Source organism: Lepidochelys olivacea, assembly GCF_965140295.1.
Source record: "Lepidochelys olivacea isolate rLepOli2 genome assembly, chromosome: 7".
Classification (NCBI taxonomy): domain Eukaryota; kingdom Metazoa; phylum Chordata; order Testudines; family Cheloniidae; genus Lepidochelys; species Lepidochelys olivacea.
In genome coordinates, this window is record NC_140417.1 from 125429621 (window position 1) to 125442463 (window position 12843).

Below are 12843 nucleotides of genomic sequence, written 5' to 3' on the forward strand. Positions count from 1 at the left end.
TGTGTAAAGTGACCCCTCCCCCTGCATTAGTGGGCTGGAGGGGGGTGGGATCTGGCGGGAAGGGGTCAGGGAAGGGCCTGAGCAGTGTCCTCTACTTCCAGCTGAGGAGCATGTGCCATGTTAGGAGAATCGTGCTGGCTCCCTCCCCACAAGAGGCAGCGGGGCTATGAGCCCCCTGTTGAATTGGCTGCCAGGCAGACTGACCCCACAGAGGGAGAAAAGCACCCCCCCTACCCCACTGTAGTTCGTGTCCTTCAGCCGGGTGCATCTGAACTGGGGCTTTCTAGCACTTCCCCTGGCCTTTCCACAGCCCTCGTCCTGCAGGAGCACAGCCAGGGCCTGGGGAGTCTCACAGTGCAATGGGCTGAGTGGGATGGTGCCCAGGGATCTGAACAGACAAAACAACAGGCTGGCATTTACACCCCACCTGCCAGGCTGAGCACCCAGCTGGGCTGCTGTACGGAGGTGCCCTGGCTGTGTCATGCTGTAGTGAGAGCCTCACCCCACATAGGTGTGTCTCCCTGGTCCTCCCCTCTCGGAGCTGGCCAGGCCTGCAGTAAATCCTGGCAGTGCAGACAGTAGCAGACTGGGAGGCATGTACAGGTCTCACGGCTGGGTTACTGCTCTGGCTTTTATTACACATTCTCTCCTGCTGTATTCAACAAGCATCAGGTGTTTTCCTTGGGCTGCCCACAGTTGGGTGGGGCTCACCCATGGGACTTGGACCCCAGGCAGAGGGGCACCCTAGAAAGCCAGCTCTGGTGCTGACTGCATTTGCCCCACGTGTACCCCCCCAGCCAGGCCTGGAGGTGGGGGAAGGGCTGCCTGCTTGTGGGTCACTCCCCTCCCCATTGGGGCTCATCTAGCTGCCAGCACAAGGCTCAGCACCACTTGGGTCCCAGAGGCCCTGGCCCCTCAGCAAAGGGCCTTCAGGGCAAGTTTGTGTTGGATGAGGGGTGGCTGCAAGGCCCATTTGCAGCCCAGGCTGCAGCTGCCCTAGGCTGGCTGGTCCCCACAGTGATGGGTGGCTCACTTCCCCGCAGGGACCCCTCACTCTGCTCCCCTCTCCCTTCACCTACTGTGGGGGAGGGAGGGGAATCTGCAGCTGCTTGGCCCAGCTCTAGCCAAGGGGGACAGAACCCCCGCCCTGTGTCTCTGCCAGCGTGTGGGGCTGAGCCTGGCCAGGCAGCTGGGAGCTCCCAGCACCAGCTGCCCCCCTCACTGCTGGAGCTGGTGCAGGTACCCTGTGGGCCCTGGCCCCCTCTTCCTCCGCCTGGTCCTTGGACCTGTCCTGCTGGGCCCCTCCAGCCTCGGGGTGCTGCCAGGGTCTGCGCCAGGGGAGCTGCTGTCCTCGAGCCTGTAGGGGAACAAATGGAGTCAGTGTGAGGGGCAGAGGATGCCTGGCCAGGAACACATGGGGCATCCCTGCCCCAGGCGCGAGGGTGGAGCTGGAATTGCGGCAGAGGCAGCTAGCCCAGCCTCCCTCAGGGCAAAGGAGCTCCCTAGCCGAGGCTGCCCCTTCCAGCCATGCCCTCCCCATGGCCTTGCTGCGGGGGGGCTCCCCTCCTGGGCCAGGCCAGATGGGAGCCAGGGACAGGTTTGGAGTCTGTCACCCACAGTGCTGGGGGAGCTAGAGGGGGAGGCGGCAGGTCCAAGGAAGGGCCCTGGCACTGGGATGCTCTTTTGTGTTTAGGGGTAGCTCGTTCAGTCTACCCTGGGCCAGCCCCTGAATCACACAGGCCAGACATGTCCCCACCAGGGCTTGTGGGGTGACCTGCCACTGCCCCATTTCTCCCCAGAGCCCCACCCCACAGTGCAATCTCCCCACAGGAGGCTGTGCTGGCCGGTCTGCATGCTCAGGGCCCTGGGCCCAGCCTGTACCTTGGGTGGCTGCTGTCCTGAGCTGCTGGGCTCAGCTGGGGTGGCAGCCGCCCCCTCCTCTGCCTGCCCCTGAGCTGGCGCAGGGCTTGGGCCGTGCGCCGGTCGCCCGCATAGCCCAAGACCAGCTGGGCGCGTTCCTCGGCCCGTGCGTCCCCGCTGCTCCGGAACAGCTGCCTCAGCTGCAGCAGCCCCACGCCCTGGAAGATGTTGGCAGAAGCTCTTTTCCGGGCACGGGCCTCAGGAGCCTGGCGCTGCAGGGGGTCACATGCCACAGAGGCCGGGGTGCCCATGGGTCTGCCCCCGTGGGGCCAGAGGAGAAGCTGTGGGAAGGAAGGGAACAGGATGAGGCTGCGAGAAGGGTTTGGGTGTCCCACTGCCTCCTGCATCCCCCGGGGCTCCCCTGCTGGGACGGGCGGGGGAGGGGGGAGCCTAGGGGATTTTGCAGCCTGCACCCATAACATCTGCCCAGTGTCCCAGCCAGTGTGTCACCAGCCAGGGGCCCAAGGCCAGCTGGGAAAGAGACGAGCCAGATATTTCCCTGCCCGGCTGCGCTGCCTTTGGGGCCCAGAGGGGCCCCATTTCCTGAGCTGGCTGAGCAGGGCTGGACCCGAGCCACCATCCCCAGGACACAACAGCCCCATAGCCCTCGGGCAGGCCCAGGAAAGAGGGGGGGCCGCTGCCTTCTCCGGCGGGCCGCGAGCAGGGGGGGGTCGCGCTCCAACGACGGGCGGCCCTGGGCTCTCCGGGTGCGTCTACACGGCAGCGACAAGCCCAGGGCTGGCCCGCGCCAGCTGGCCCCGGGGCTGGGTAACTGTGGTTACGCCCCGGCTGGGTCCCGGCGCTCCAGCCCCAAGGGCGAGAGGCAGTGACCGGCCCCGAGCCCGGCCCCGGCGGGGTTCAACGCCAGTGTAGACGCGCCTCGGCGCCCGCGGAGGGAGCCAGCCCCGGGCCTGCCCGCGACCGGCCCCCGGCGCGGGGGGGCTGGCGGCGGGGGGCCCCGGCCGGGCCCGACCGGACAGACCGGACCGGAGCGGAGCGGACCGGACCCGCCCCGAGCGCCCCCGCCCGGCTACCTGCGCACGCGACTGGCGGCGGCGGCTCCGCGGCCGGGCCCGGCTCTGGGGTCCGGCCCGAACCCCCCGCCCCGAGCGAGGACCGCAGCCCCGCCCCCCGCCTGCCAGCCAATCAGCGGCCGCGGCCATCCGCGTCCCGCCTCCCCGAGCCGAACGCGGAGACACCGGCCGCCCAATCAGGCCCCGCACAGGGGGAGGGGCGGCGCCTGGCGCCTCTCGGGGAAACACGTGGCACTCAGTGACGTCAATAGGCAAGCGGTGACCAGCTGCTGGCGGGGGGGTTTGGCGCTACTGGCGGGGGGAAGCGGGGAGCGCCCCCCCCGGAGCCTGCAGCCGCCCCCCCATCCCGCCCGGGCCCCCCCGGAGCCTGCAGCCGCCCCCCATCCCGCCTGGGACCCCCCCGGAGCCTGCAGCCGCCCCCCCCATCCCGCCCGGGACCCCCCCGGAGCCTGCAGCCGCCCCCCCATCCCGCCCGGGACCCCCCCGGAGCCTGCAGCCGCCCCCCATCCCGCCCGGGAGCCTGCAGCCGCCCCCCCATCCCGCCCGGGACCCCCCGCCCAGGAGCCTGCAGCCGCCCCCCATCCCGCCCGGGACCCCCCGCCCGGGAGCCTGCAGCCGCCCCCCCATCCCGCCCGGGACCCCCCGCCCGGGAGCCTGCAGCCGCCCCCCCATCCCGCCCGGGACCCCCCGCCCGGGAGCCTGCAGCCGCCCCCCCATCCCGCCCGGGCCCCCCGCCCGGGAGCCTGCAGCCGCCCGGGACCCCCCGCCCGGGAGCCTGCAGCCGCCCCCCCCATCCCGCCCGGGACCCCCCCGGAGCCTGCAGCCGCCCCCCTATCCCGCCCGGGAGCCTGCAGCCGCCCCCCCATCCCGCCCGGGCCCCCCCGCCCAGGAGCCTGCAGACGCCCCCCCATCGCGCCCGGGACCCCCCGCCCGAGAGCCTGCAGCCGACCCCCCATCCCGCCCGGGACCCCCCCGGAGCCTGCAGCCGCCCCCCCACATCCCGCTCGGGCCCCCCCGCCCGGGAGCCTGCAGCCGCCCCCCCATCCCGCCCGGGACCCCCCCGGAGCCTGCAGCCGCCCCCCCATCCCGCCCGGGACCCCCCGCCCAGGAGTCTGCAGCCGCCCCCCCCATCCCGCTCGGCCCCCCCGCCCGGGAGCCTGCAGCCGCCCTGTGAGGATGTGACGCAGCAGGGAGGGGGGGGTGTTCACCTGGGAATGTGCCCTGGGGAGGGGAGACCTGAGAGCCTGTCACCTGAGCCGGGAGGGGGAGGGGGAGGTGACACCTCTGCCCAGGAATGTGAACAGAGGCTGCAGGAGGGGGCCTGCTGGGGGGGTTTAGTGTCAGTTTGGGGCTGGGGAGAGGAACACAGGGAACCCCAGGGCTGGGGTCTAAGCTCCCTGCTCCCCCAGAAGGACGTGACTGAGGGGTCCTGGGTGTACCCACAAGTTCTGTTTTAGACTGTGTTCCTATTGTCCAATAAACCTTCTGTTTTACTGGCTGGCTGAGAGTCTCAGTGGATCCCAGGAAGAGGGGGGCAGGGCCTGGACTCCCCCGCACTCTGTGACATGCCCCCCCATCCCGCCCGGGACCCCCCGCCCAGGAGCCTGCAGCCGGCCGGCCCTGCCCCGGATCCCGCTCAGGGCCCTGCCCAGCCCGAGCCCCGGGATCCTGCAGCCGGTTGCACATCCCAGGCTGTGAAATGCTTTGCAGTGAGAAGCTCTGTTCCCTGCACACATTAGGGCACCCCGCCTTTTCCCAGTCAGTAGAGATCCAGGCGAAAAGCACCCGCCCGTACCCAGTCCCTCGGGCTCAGGGTGTCACTAACCTGGTCAATGTAAGTACCCACACCCTTTCCCAATGTGTAGGGCTCCGGGAGTATCCTACTTCTGCAGGTGTGCAGGGCCTTTGACCAGTGAAAGAGCCTTACACTGTAATATCCTACACCACCTCTATTTATGAACAGTCACCAAATCAGACTGCACACGCCACACACAGGGCTCACCACTCCCAATAAGACAGGGGAACTTTTCTGGATGGCCAGTCAGGATCAGGTCCATCCGGGGGACTCCAGTTTCTGCCCGGTGTCATTGGCAGGGTGTTGAGGTCTGGCAGCTCTGATCTTGGGGGTGTGTCCTGGAGTTGGTTCCCAAAGAACTTCCTTTTGGACCCCAGTTTATATCGTGAAATTTGAGTCCTTTTTAGCTGTGCCCTAACCAATCATTACACTAAAATTTTACTAACCAATCCTAACATAGTGTAACAAAAATTTTTAACCAATCCTCTCCCACCATCTTAATTTACACGTAGCAAAATTAATTATGTAACAGACGGCAACAATCAAAGAACCGGAACCATAATGACAAAACAATACAGAAAGGAGCAGTTCACAAGCACGACTATTGAGAAGTGGTTTCTTGCCAGACTGACGCCATCAAACTACATTTTCTTTAACCACCTTAAGAGCCGTGTCTCTATCTGGTGGTCGTGGGGGCCACTGGGACGGGGTCTCCTTCTCCCCAGCCGGATCTGACATTGTTTTACTGTCATGTAGATGGACTGTGAGGATGGGACTTCCCGCTTCTCAGCTAATGGCTGCAGCTCGGTGGCTTTTTAATGGGCTGCAGACGAAGGCTGTATCCTTCCAGCTCCCTGCCCCGCCCAGGCTCAGCCACTGCCCTCTGTGGGTCCGTGCGGCTGCTGGGGACTTTGGAGGCTTCCTGCGCCTGCAGCTCACGGTATCCCAGGTTCTTCCCAGGGGTCACGCTGCCCCTCGCCTGGGCGACTGAGCAGCCGCCAGTGCACTCAAGCCTGCCCAGACAGAAAGGCCCCCTACCTCCCGTGCCCCAGCCCTGCTGCAGCCTGGTTCAGACACGCCACACTGCCTGACGGCATGAACAGGAGCTGCTGGAGCCCTGCACTGGGGGATCGTCCCTGCAGACTTTGCAGAAGGATGAAGGAGATTCTAACAGTAACCTGCAGCTTTCGAACCTGGGACTTTCAGATCTGTAGCACAACCCCTGCCCCTTGAACTCAAGGAGTAACCTCGTTTGCTGCCACCTGTAGTAGGCTGCTATCCACCCGTGGCCCAGGGGGAGATGACACATTTTGCCAGCATCACCCGAGGCTGTATGGAGCCTGGGGAGAGGCCCTGAGCCGGGGCAGTACACAGAGGGGCTGGCTCATTTGCAATATGAAAACCAAGCAATGTTGTTGAAGTGTCACAGATGAATGCAGCACGGGAGGAAATGGGTTTATCGGCCTCCCTGAGTAACAGACGAAATGCTTCGATGAATGGCTGGGTGCAATCCTCTCCCTTTCCTGGCGCAGTGTTTCTGTCATGAATGAGTGAGCCAGAAGAAAGCAGGGTGCGCCCGCCGGGGCACATGGTGGGAGGATGCTCAGGAAGGACAGGTTTCAGAGTAACAGCCGTGTTAGTCTGTATTCGCAAAAAGAAAAGGAGTACTTGTGGCACCTTAGAGACTAGCCAATTTATTAGAGCATAAGCTTTCGTGAGCTACAGCTCACTTCATCCATCCAGCAGCAAGGATCCTGCAGTACAGGGGATTTCCTCAGTGCTGGTCAGTTGGGGAGAGGGGGCGGGGAGTGTAGATGGCTCATGTTCCACACACATGTTGTGGGGCTGGGAGGGGACTGACCTGTCGATAACCCTGTGCCTGGAGGATGGGGGAGGGCTGGCTCTGACATCCCATCCCCTCCAGCTCAGCACTGCCTGTCACAGAGCAGACGAATCCTGTCAAGGCCTAGACCTGCCCCTCAGGGTCTGTCTGCAGAGGGAAGATGCCTCCCAGCCCAGGAGCTAGGAGGGCTGGTGCATGGAGTCTTGGAGGCCAGGGGCCTGCCCACATGGGCCAATGTGAACCTTTAGGGTTTGGCCCCCCAAGGGACTAGTTACAGGCTGGAGAACAGACCCGGCCCTGTGGATCCCTGGCAGTGCCCACCGTGGGAAACTCTGCCAACACTACCAGCTGCAGGCAACACGTGGTCCCCACTAGGCTCCTTCCCTCTGCAGGCCAGCAGTTCCCGCGCCCCAGGTTGTTACACCAGAGCACCCAGCCCCTGCAGCATGGAAGCAGCATGCCACAGTTCACTGGCTTCTCCTCAGTCCCACCCTCTCCACAGCACGCTCACGGATCTCTCATAAAACCACATGGAAGTTTATTTAGCAGAGCTCGAGTTAAGGATTCAGACAAAGGCAAGTCAAAGGATTTACAGACAGGTTACAGGTAAAAGACAAACAGACCAGGCAGCCTAGAGCCTGCACTCATTAACGAGAGCCTCTCAGAAACTAGCAGGAAGCGCTGACCAGACTGTGGTGGGCTGGGCTTTACTTATCAAAGGAAAGAGGACCCGGTCCTTCACCGTGCTGGCTTGTGGCTGGGCATAGGGCTGGGCTCACTGCTGCAGCGAAGGGGTGAGATGTTTGTGAGTGCATGGGAGTGATGGATGAGTTCTACATCCTCATGTTTCAGGGCAAAGGAAATCAGCAGCTGGGGTCAGGAAGGCCTGTCCTTGCTTCACACCTCTCCTGTGAGGTAGCTGGACAGTGAGGCACAGTAGAGAGACAAGGGGGGAGGGCATATCTTTCACTTGACCAACTTCTGCTGGTGAGAGAGACACGCATGCTTCCCGAGGAAGAGCCCCATGTCGGTGGAAAGCCCGTCTCTCACCCATAGAAATCAGTGCAATAAAAGATATGATGTCACCCACCCTGTCCCTCCCATGTCCTGAGACCCACAGGGCTGCAACACTGCTGGCCAGAGCTGGGCACGGGGGGCAGGGATTTATGCCTTTCTCGGAAGAATCAGGCTTTGGGCACTCAGAGACAAGGCACTGAACGAAGGGACCACAAGTCTGCTCTGATGCAGTGGTGGGGCTAGGGACGCCTGGCGCAGGGCTGGGGCTGAGGACACCCGACGTGATGGTGGGGCTGGGGACACCCAGTGGGGCTGGGGATGACTGGCGTTGTGACGGGGCTGGCGACGCCTGGCACAGGGGTGAGGCTAGGAATGCTTGATGGGGCCGAGGATGCCCCGCATTGCGACAGGGCTGGGGACGCCCGGTGGGGCTGGAGATGCTGAGCAGGGCTGGGGACGCCCGGCATCGTGACAGGGCTGGGGACGCCCGGTGGGGCTGGAGATGCCGAATGGGGCTGGGGACGCCCGGAGTTGTGACAGGGCTGGGGACGCCCGATGGGGCTGGGGACGCCCGGCGTCGTAACGGGGCTGGGGACGCCCGATGGGGCTGGGGACGCCCGGCTCCGTGGCCACAGCCGCCGGGGGAGACACGGGGAGCCGCTCGGCGCTCTCGCTGGAAGCGGCAGCCCCCCGGGCTCTTGCCGCCCCCAGCAGCAGCGGGTCGTGCGGGCCTGGCCTCTCCCTGCGCCCCCCGCCGAGAGCGCCCCGGGGCCCCCAGGCCGGGAGAGGCCAGGCCGGGGGCCGGCTCCGCGGCGGAGCCCGCCCCTTGCAGGGAGCCTCTGGCACGTCCCGGGCTGGGCCGAGGCGGGGCGGGGCCGGGCAGGGCGCCCGGCGCAGGCAGGACCGTTAGGCGCCAGATGTTTGGCAGCCGAGCGCAGAGGAAGTGGCTGCCGGGAGGGACGGACGGGCGGACGGGGAGCGGCCCGAGGCCCCAGCGCTGCGCCATGCCCCCGCCCGCGCCGCCCGCCCCGCCGCCCGCGCCGCCCGCCCGCGGGCCGCTGAGCCTGCACCGGCCCTTCCTGCGCAGCCCGCTGGCCCCGCTGCGCCTGGGGCAGCTGCTCCTGGGCGCCGCCTGCTGGGCGACGGTGGCGGCGCACAAGTACGAGGGCGCGGCGCACTTCGCGCTCTTCGCCGCCGTGCTGGCCTGGCTGCTGGCGCTGGCGCTCTCCGGCCTCAGCCTGCTGGGGCGCTGGGCGCTGGTGCCGCTGCTGGGCGCCCGCTGGCTGCTCGCCAACGCGGCGCACGACCTGGCGCTGGGCGCCGGGCTCTACGCGGCGGCCGCGGGCGTCATGGGCCACAAGGCGGCGCGTCACAGCTACTGCAGCCTGCCGGGCTACAGCCAGCCCTGCCTCTACCGCGCCTACCTGGCCGCCGCCGCCTGCGCCGCGCTGGCCGCCGCCCTGCACCTGCTCTCCGGCCTCTACTGCCTGGCGCGCCGCCGCCGGGGCCACCGCGACATCGTCTGAGCGCCCGCCGGGCCGAGCCCCTGGGCCTCCAGCAGGGGCGGGTCGCCCCCGGGACCGACCGACGGACAGAGCCTCTCGGCCTCCATCACCCCCGGGACCGACCGACGGACAGAGCCTCTCGGCCTCCATCGCCCCCGGGACCGACCGACGGACAGAGCCCCAGGGCCTCCATCACCCCCGGGACCGACCGACGGACAGAGCCCCTGGGCCTCCAGCAGGGGCGGGTCGCCCCCGGGACAGACTGACGGACAGAGCCCCAGGGCCTCCATCACCCCCGGGACCGACCGACGGACAGAGCCCCTGGGCCTCCATCGCCCCCGGGACCAACCGACGGACCGAGCCCCTGGGCCTCCAGCAGGGACGGGTCGCCCCCGGGACAGACCGACGGACAGAGCCCCTGGGCCTCCATCACCCCCGGGACCGACCGACGGACAGAGCCTCTCGGCCTCCAGCAGGGACGGGTCGCCCCTGGGACAGACCGACAGACAGAGCCTCTCGGCCTCCATCGCCCCCGGGACCGACCGACGGACAGAGCCTCTCGGCCCCACCAGGGACGGGTCGCCCCCGGGACCGACCGACGGACAGAGCCCCTTGGCCTCCACCAGGGACGGGTCGCCCCCGGGACCGACCGACGGACAGAGCCCCTCGGCCTCCACCGCCCCCGGGACCGACCGACGGACAGAGCCCCTGGGCCTCCATCACCCCCGGGACCGACCAACAGACAGAGCCCCTGGGCCTCCATCACCCCCGGGACCGACCGACGGACAGAGCCCCTCGGCCTCCATCGCCCCTGGGACCGACCGACGGACAGAGCCCCTGGGCCTCCAGCAGGGACGGGTCGCCCCTGGGACAGACCGACGGACAGAGCCCCTCGGCCTCCATCGCCCCCAGGACCGACCGACGGACCGAGCCCCTGGGACTCCAGCAGGGACGGGTCGCCCCCGGGACCGACCGACGGACAGAGCCCCTCGGCCTCCATCGCCCCCGGGACCGACCGACGGACAGAGCCCCTCGGCCCCGCCAGGGACAGATCGCCCCCGGGACTGACCGACGGACAGAGCCCCTGGGCCTCCAGCAGGGACGGGTCGCCCCCGGGACAGACCGACGGACCGAGCCCCTCGGCCTCCAGCAGGGACGGGTCGCCCCCGGGACCGAGCAATGGACAGAGCCCCTGGGCCTCCAGCAGGGACGGGTCGCCCCCGGGACCGACCGACGGACAGAGCCCCTCGGCCTCCATCGCCCCCGGGACCGACCGACGGACCGAGCCCCTCGGCCTCCAGCAGCGACGGGTCGCCCCCGGGACCGAGCGACGGACAGAGCCCCTCGGCCTCCACCAGGGACCGGTCGCCCCCGGGACCGAGCGACGGACAGAGCCCCTGGGCCTCCAGCAGGGACGGGTCGCCCCCGGGACAGACCGACGGACAGAGCCCCTCGGCCTCCACCAGGGACGGATCGCCCCCGGGACAGACCGACGGGCAGAGCCCCTCGGCCTCCACCAGGGACGGATCGCCCCCGGGACAGACCGACGGGCAGAGCCCCTCGGCCTCCACCAGGGACGGATCGCCCCCGGGACAGACCGACGGGCAGAGCCCCTCGGCCTCCACCAGGGACGGATCGCCCCCGGGACAGACCGACGGGCAGAGCCCCTCGGCCTCCACCAGGGACGGATCGCCCCCGGGACAGACCGACGGGCAGAGCCCCTCGGCCTCCACCAGGGACGGATCGCCCCCGGGACAGACAGACTGACCGACCACTACCGGCCTGACGGCTCCCCTAGCCAGGCAGGGACCCGCAGCCCCCAGACACAGGGACCCCCCGCCCCGGAGGACGGACGGACACAGGCTAGTCTCAGCCAAAGAACCCCAGCCCCGATTGCCCAAAGGTGGGGGCTGCTGGCCCTCTGGCTCCCCCCTTCCGGCTCTCACAGGTGGGTGCTGGCTCTGGGTCTCCGCTCACTCGCTCTGCAGGGGGTGGCTGGGCACGGGGAGCCTGGGCTATGGGGCTGGGACAGGAGGGAGCAGGCCCCCATGGCTGTTGGGGAGGGAGGGGAGTTCAGGCACCCCAGGAGCCCCTCCTAGCATCCACTGCCCAGCCAGGATGAGCTTCCCAAGATCAGCCCCTCCGCAGGCTGGAAACGCCCAGGGAGAAGCCCTGATCTATGGGAACCGACTGCCCAGAGACCCCCCAAAGCTCCCTAGTGGGACCCCCTGCTGTGCTCTGAGACCTCCCCCCCTCCCAGGGGCTGAGCCCTCACTCTCCCCTGCCCCCACATGCAGCCCCTGCTCCTGCCCCATCCGCTCAGGGACAGAACTATGCCGCCTAGGCTGGGCGGGTGGCATGTGGCAGGAAGGGGAGTCGAGTGCCAGCCCAGAGCCACCACCCTTTCCCCGGCCACACATTCCCACAGTGTGAGGCCCCAGCAGGGCAAAGCCCTTGTTCACTGCTGCTGCTCGTGCCCAGCCCTGACTCATGGATGCGGGCGGAAGGAGCAGGGGCTGGGCCATGCAAGATGTTCCAGGCCCGGGTATGTCAGGGCAGCCTGAGAGCCCCCTTCAGCTCAGCCTCCTGCTCGGGGGTGTGTCTCTCCCTAGTGCCCTTTTCTTTGCAGAGGCCATGCACACAAACTGTGCACAGGGGTCTCCCCACCTGCCAGGGACGTGCAGCTACCTCTGGGGTGGCATGCAGCCGTTCTTTAACCCCGGTGCAGCTGGAGAGGGTGGGAAGTGAAAGACACTGTGCCCAGCTGACGTTGCAGGGTGGGACAGATTTGAAATTGGTGGAATTTAGCCCAATAAGGAAATTCAAGGGAAAGACAGGCAGGTTTCGTAACCAAGCAGAGACCCCGCTGAGAGGAGACGGCTCCACCTTCGGAAGATCCCCGCGGAGGGCCCCTCCGGCTGGGCAAGCCAGGCCTGGACTGCTTGGGGTGCAAGGGAAGTGCTGGCCGCCCTGCTCTGCGGGCTGATTCCACGGGCGGTGACTCAGGGCTGTGCCCCCGGCCCCTGGGCAGCGCAGAGGAGCCCCCGGGCAAAGGGGCAGCAAGTGCCTTAGATTTTTTACAGACTTCCACCCTGGTGCCATCGATGCGGCGCTGCTCTTGCCCCTGGAGCGGGGCGGGCATGACGTGCCCTGGGCGCTGTGAGCTGGACTGGCTGCGGGAGCCCAGCGCCGCGAAGGAGGCAGAGAGCGACTCTGGAGACGCAGCAGCTGGGGGCTGTGCCTTGTTCCAGGAGCGCTGCCCCCTTCCCCCATGTCTGTACCCATCTCTCAGGCCCCTGGTTTTCCCGGGCCTGGTGACCTCGCTTGGCTGCAACCCGGTGAAGTGCCTTTCACCCCAGCGACCTCCAGAGCTCTCTGCGAAGGCAAGGGGAGCCAGAGGGTGGATCAGCCTGGCCTGTGGCCCCCCACCGAGAACTGACAGCTCGGGGAACTTGACCGGCTCCAGCACACCCTCGGAAACCCCCAGCTCTGGCTCCTCTCCTGACCCCTCCTCCAGCCACGAGGCCCCGGGGATGGACTGGCTGCAAGGGCTGGAACGGGGCTGCCAGCCAGGCCCAGAGGAAGCTACACTTTGGATGGAATTGTGCTGGGAAATTGGAGATTGCTTTGAGCCCAGCCCCAGGCCCCCTGGGAAAGGCCAGCGGCTGCAGGCTCCCCCCCCCCCCACGGCCCTGGACACCGGAGAAGCAGTGGCAGGACCCGAGGGAG

The 12843-nt window shown here is 67.5% G+C and overlaps 2 protein-coding genes across 2 annotated transcripts; one reads left to right on the forward strand and one right to left on the reverse strand.

Moving 5' to 3' along the window:
- Positions 1–600: 600 nt before the first annotated feature.
- AVPI1 (arginine vasopressin induced 1) lies at positions 601–3098 on the reverse strand. The gene is made up of 3 exons (XM_084635080.1): positions 2955–3098; positions 1882–2201; positions 601–1357 (listed from the first exon to the last, which is right to left on the reverse strand). The coding sequence occupies exons 1-3, from the start codon at positions 3081–3083 to the stop codon at positions 1219–1221; spliced, it is 588 nt and encodes a 195-aa protein (XP_084491206.1). The 5' UTR covers positions 3084–3098; the 3' UTR covers positions 601–1218.
- A 5394-nt stretch (positions 3099–8492) lies between these two features.
- MARVELD1 (MARVEL domain containing 1) lies at positions 8493–9287 on the forward strand. Its single transcript, XM_084635452.1, has one exon. The coding sequence runs from the start codon at positions 8527–8529 to the stop codon at positions 9133–9135; it is 609 nt and encodes a 202-aa protein (XP_084491578.1). The 5' UTR covers positions 8493–8526; the 3' UTR covers positions 9136–9287.
- The last annotated feature ends 3556 nt before the right edge of the window (positions 9288–12843 follow it).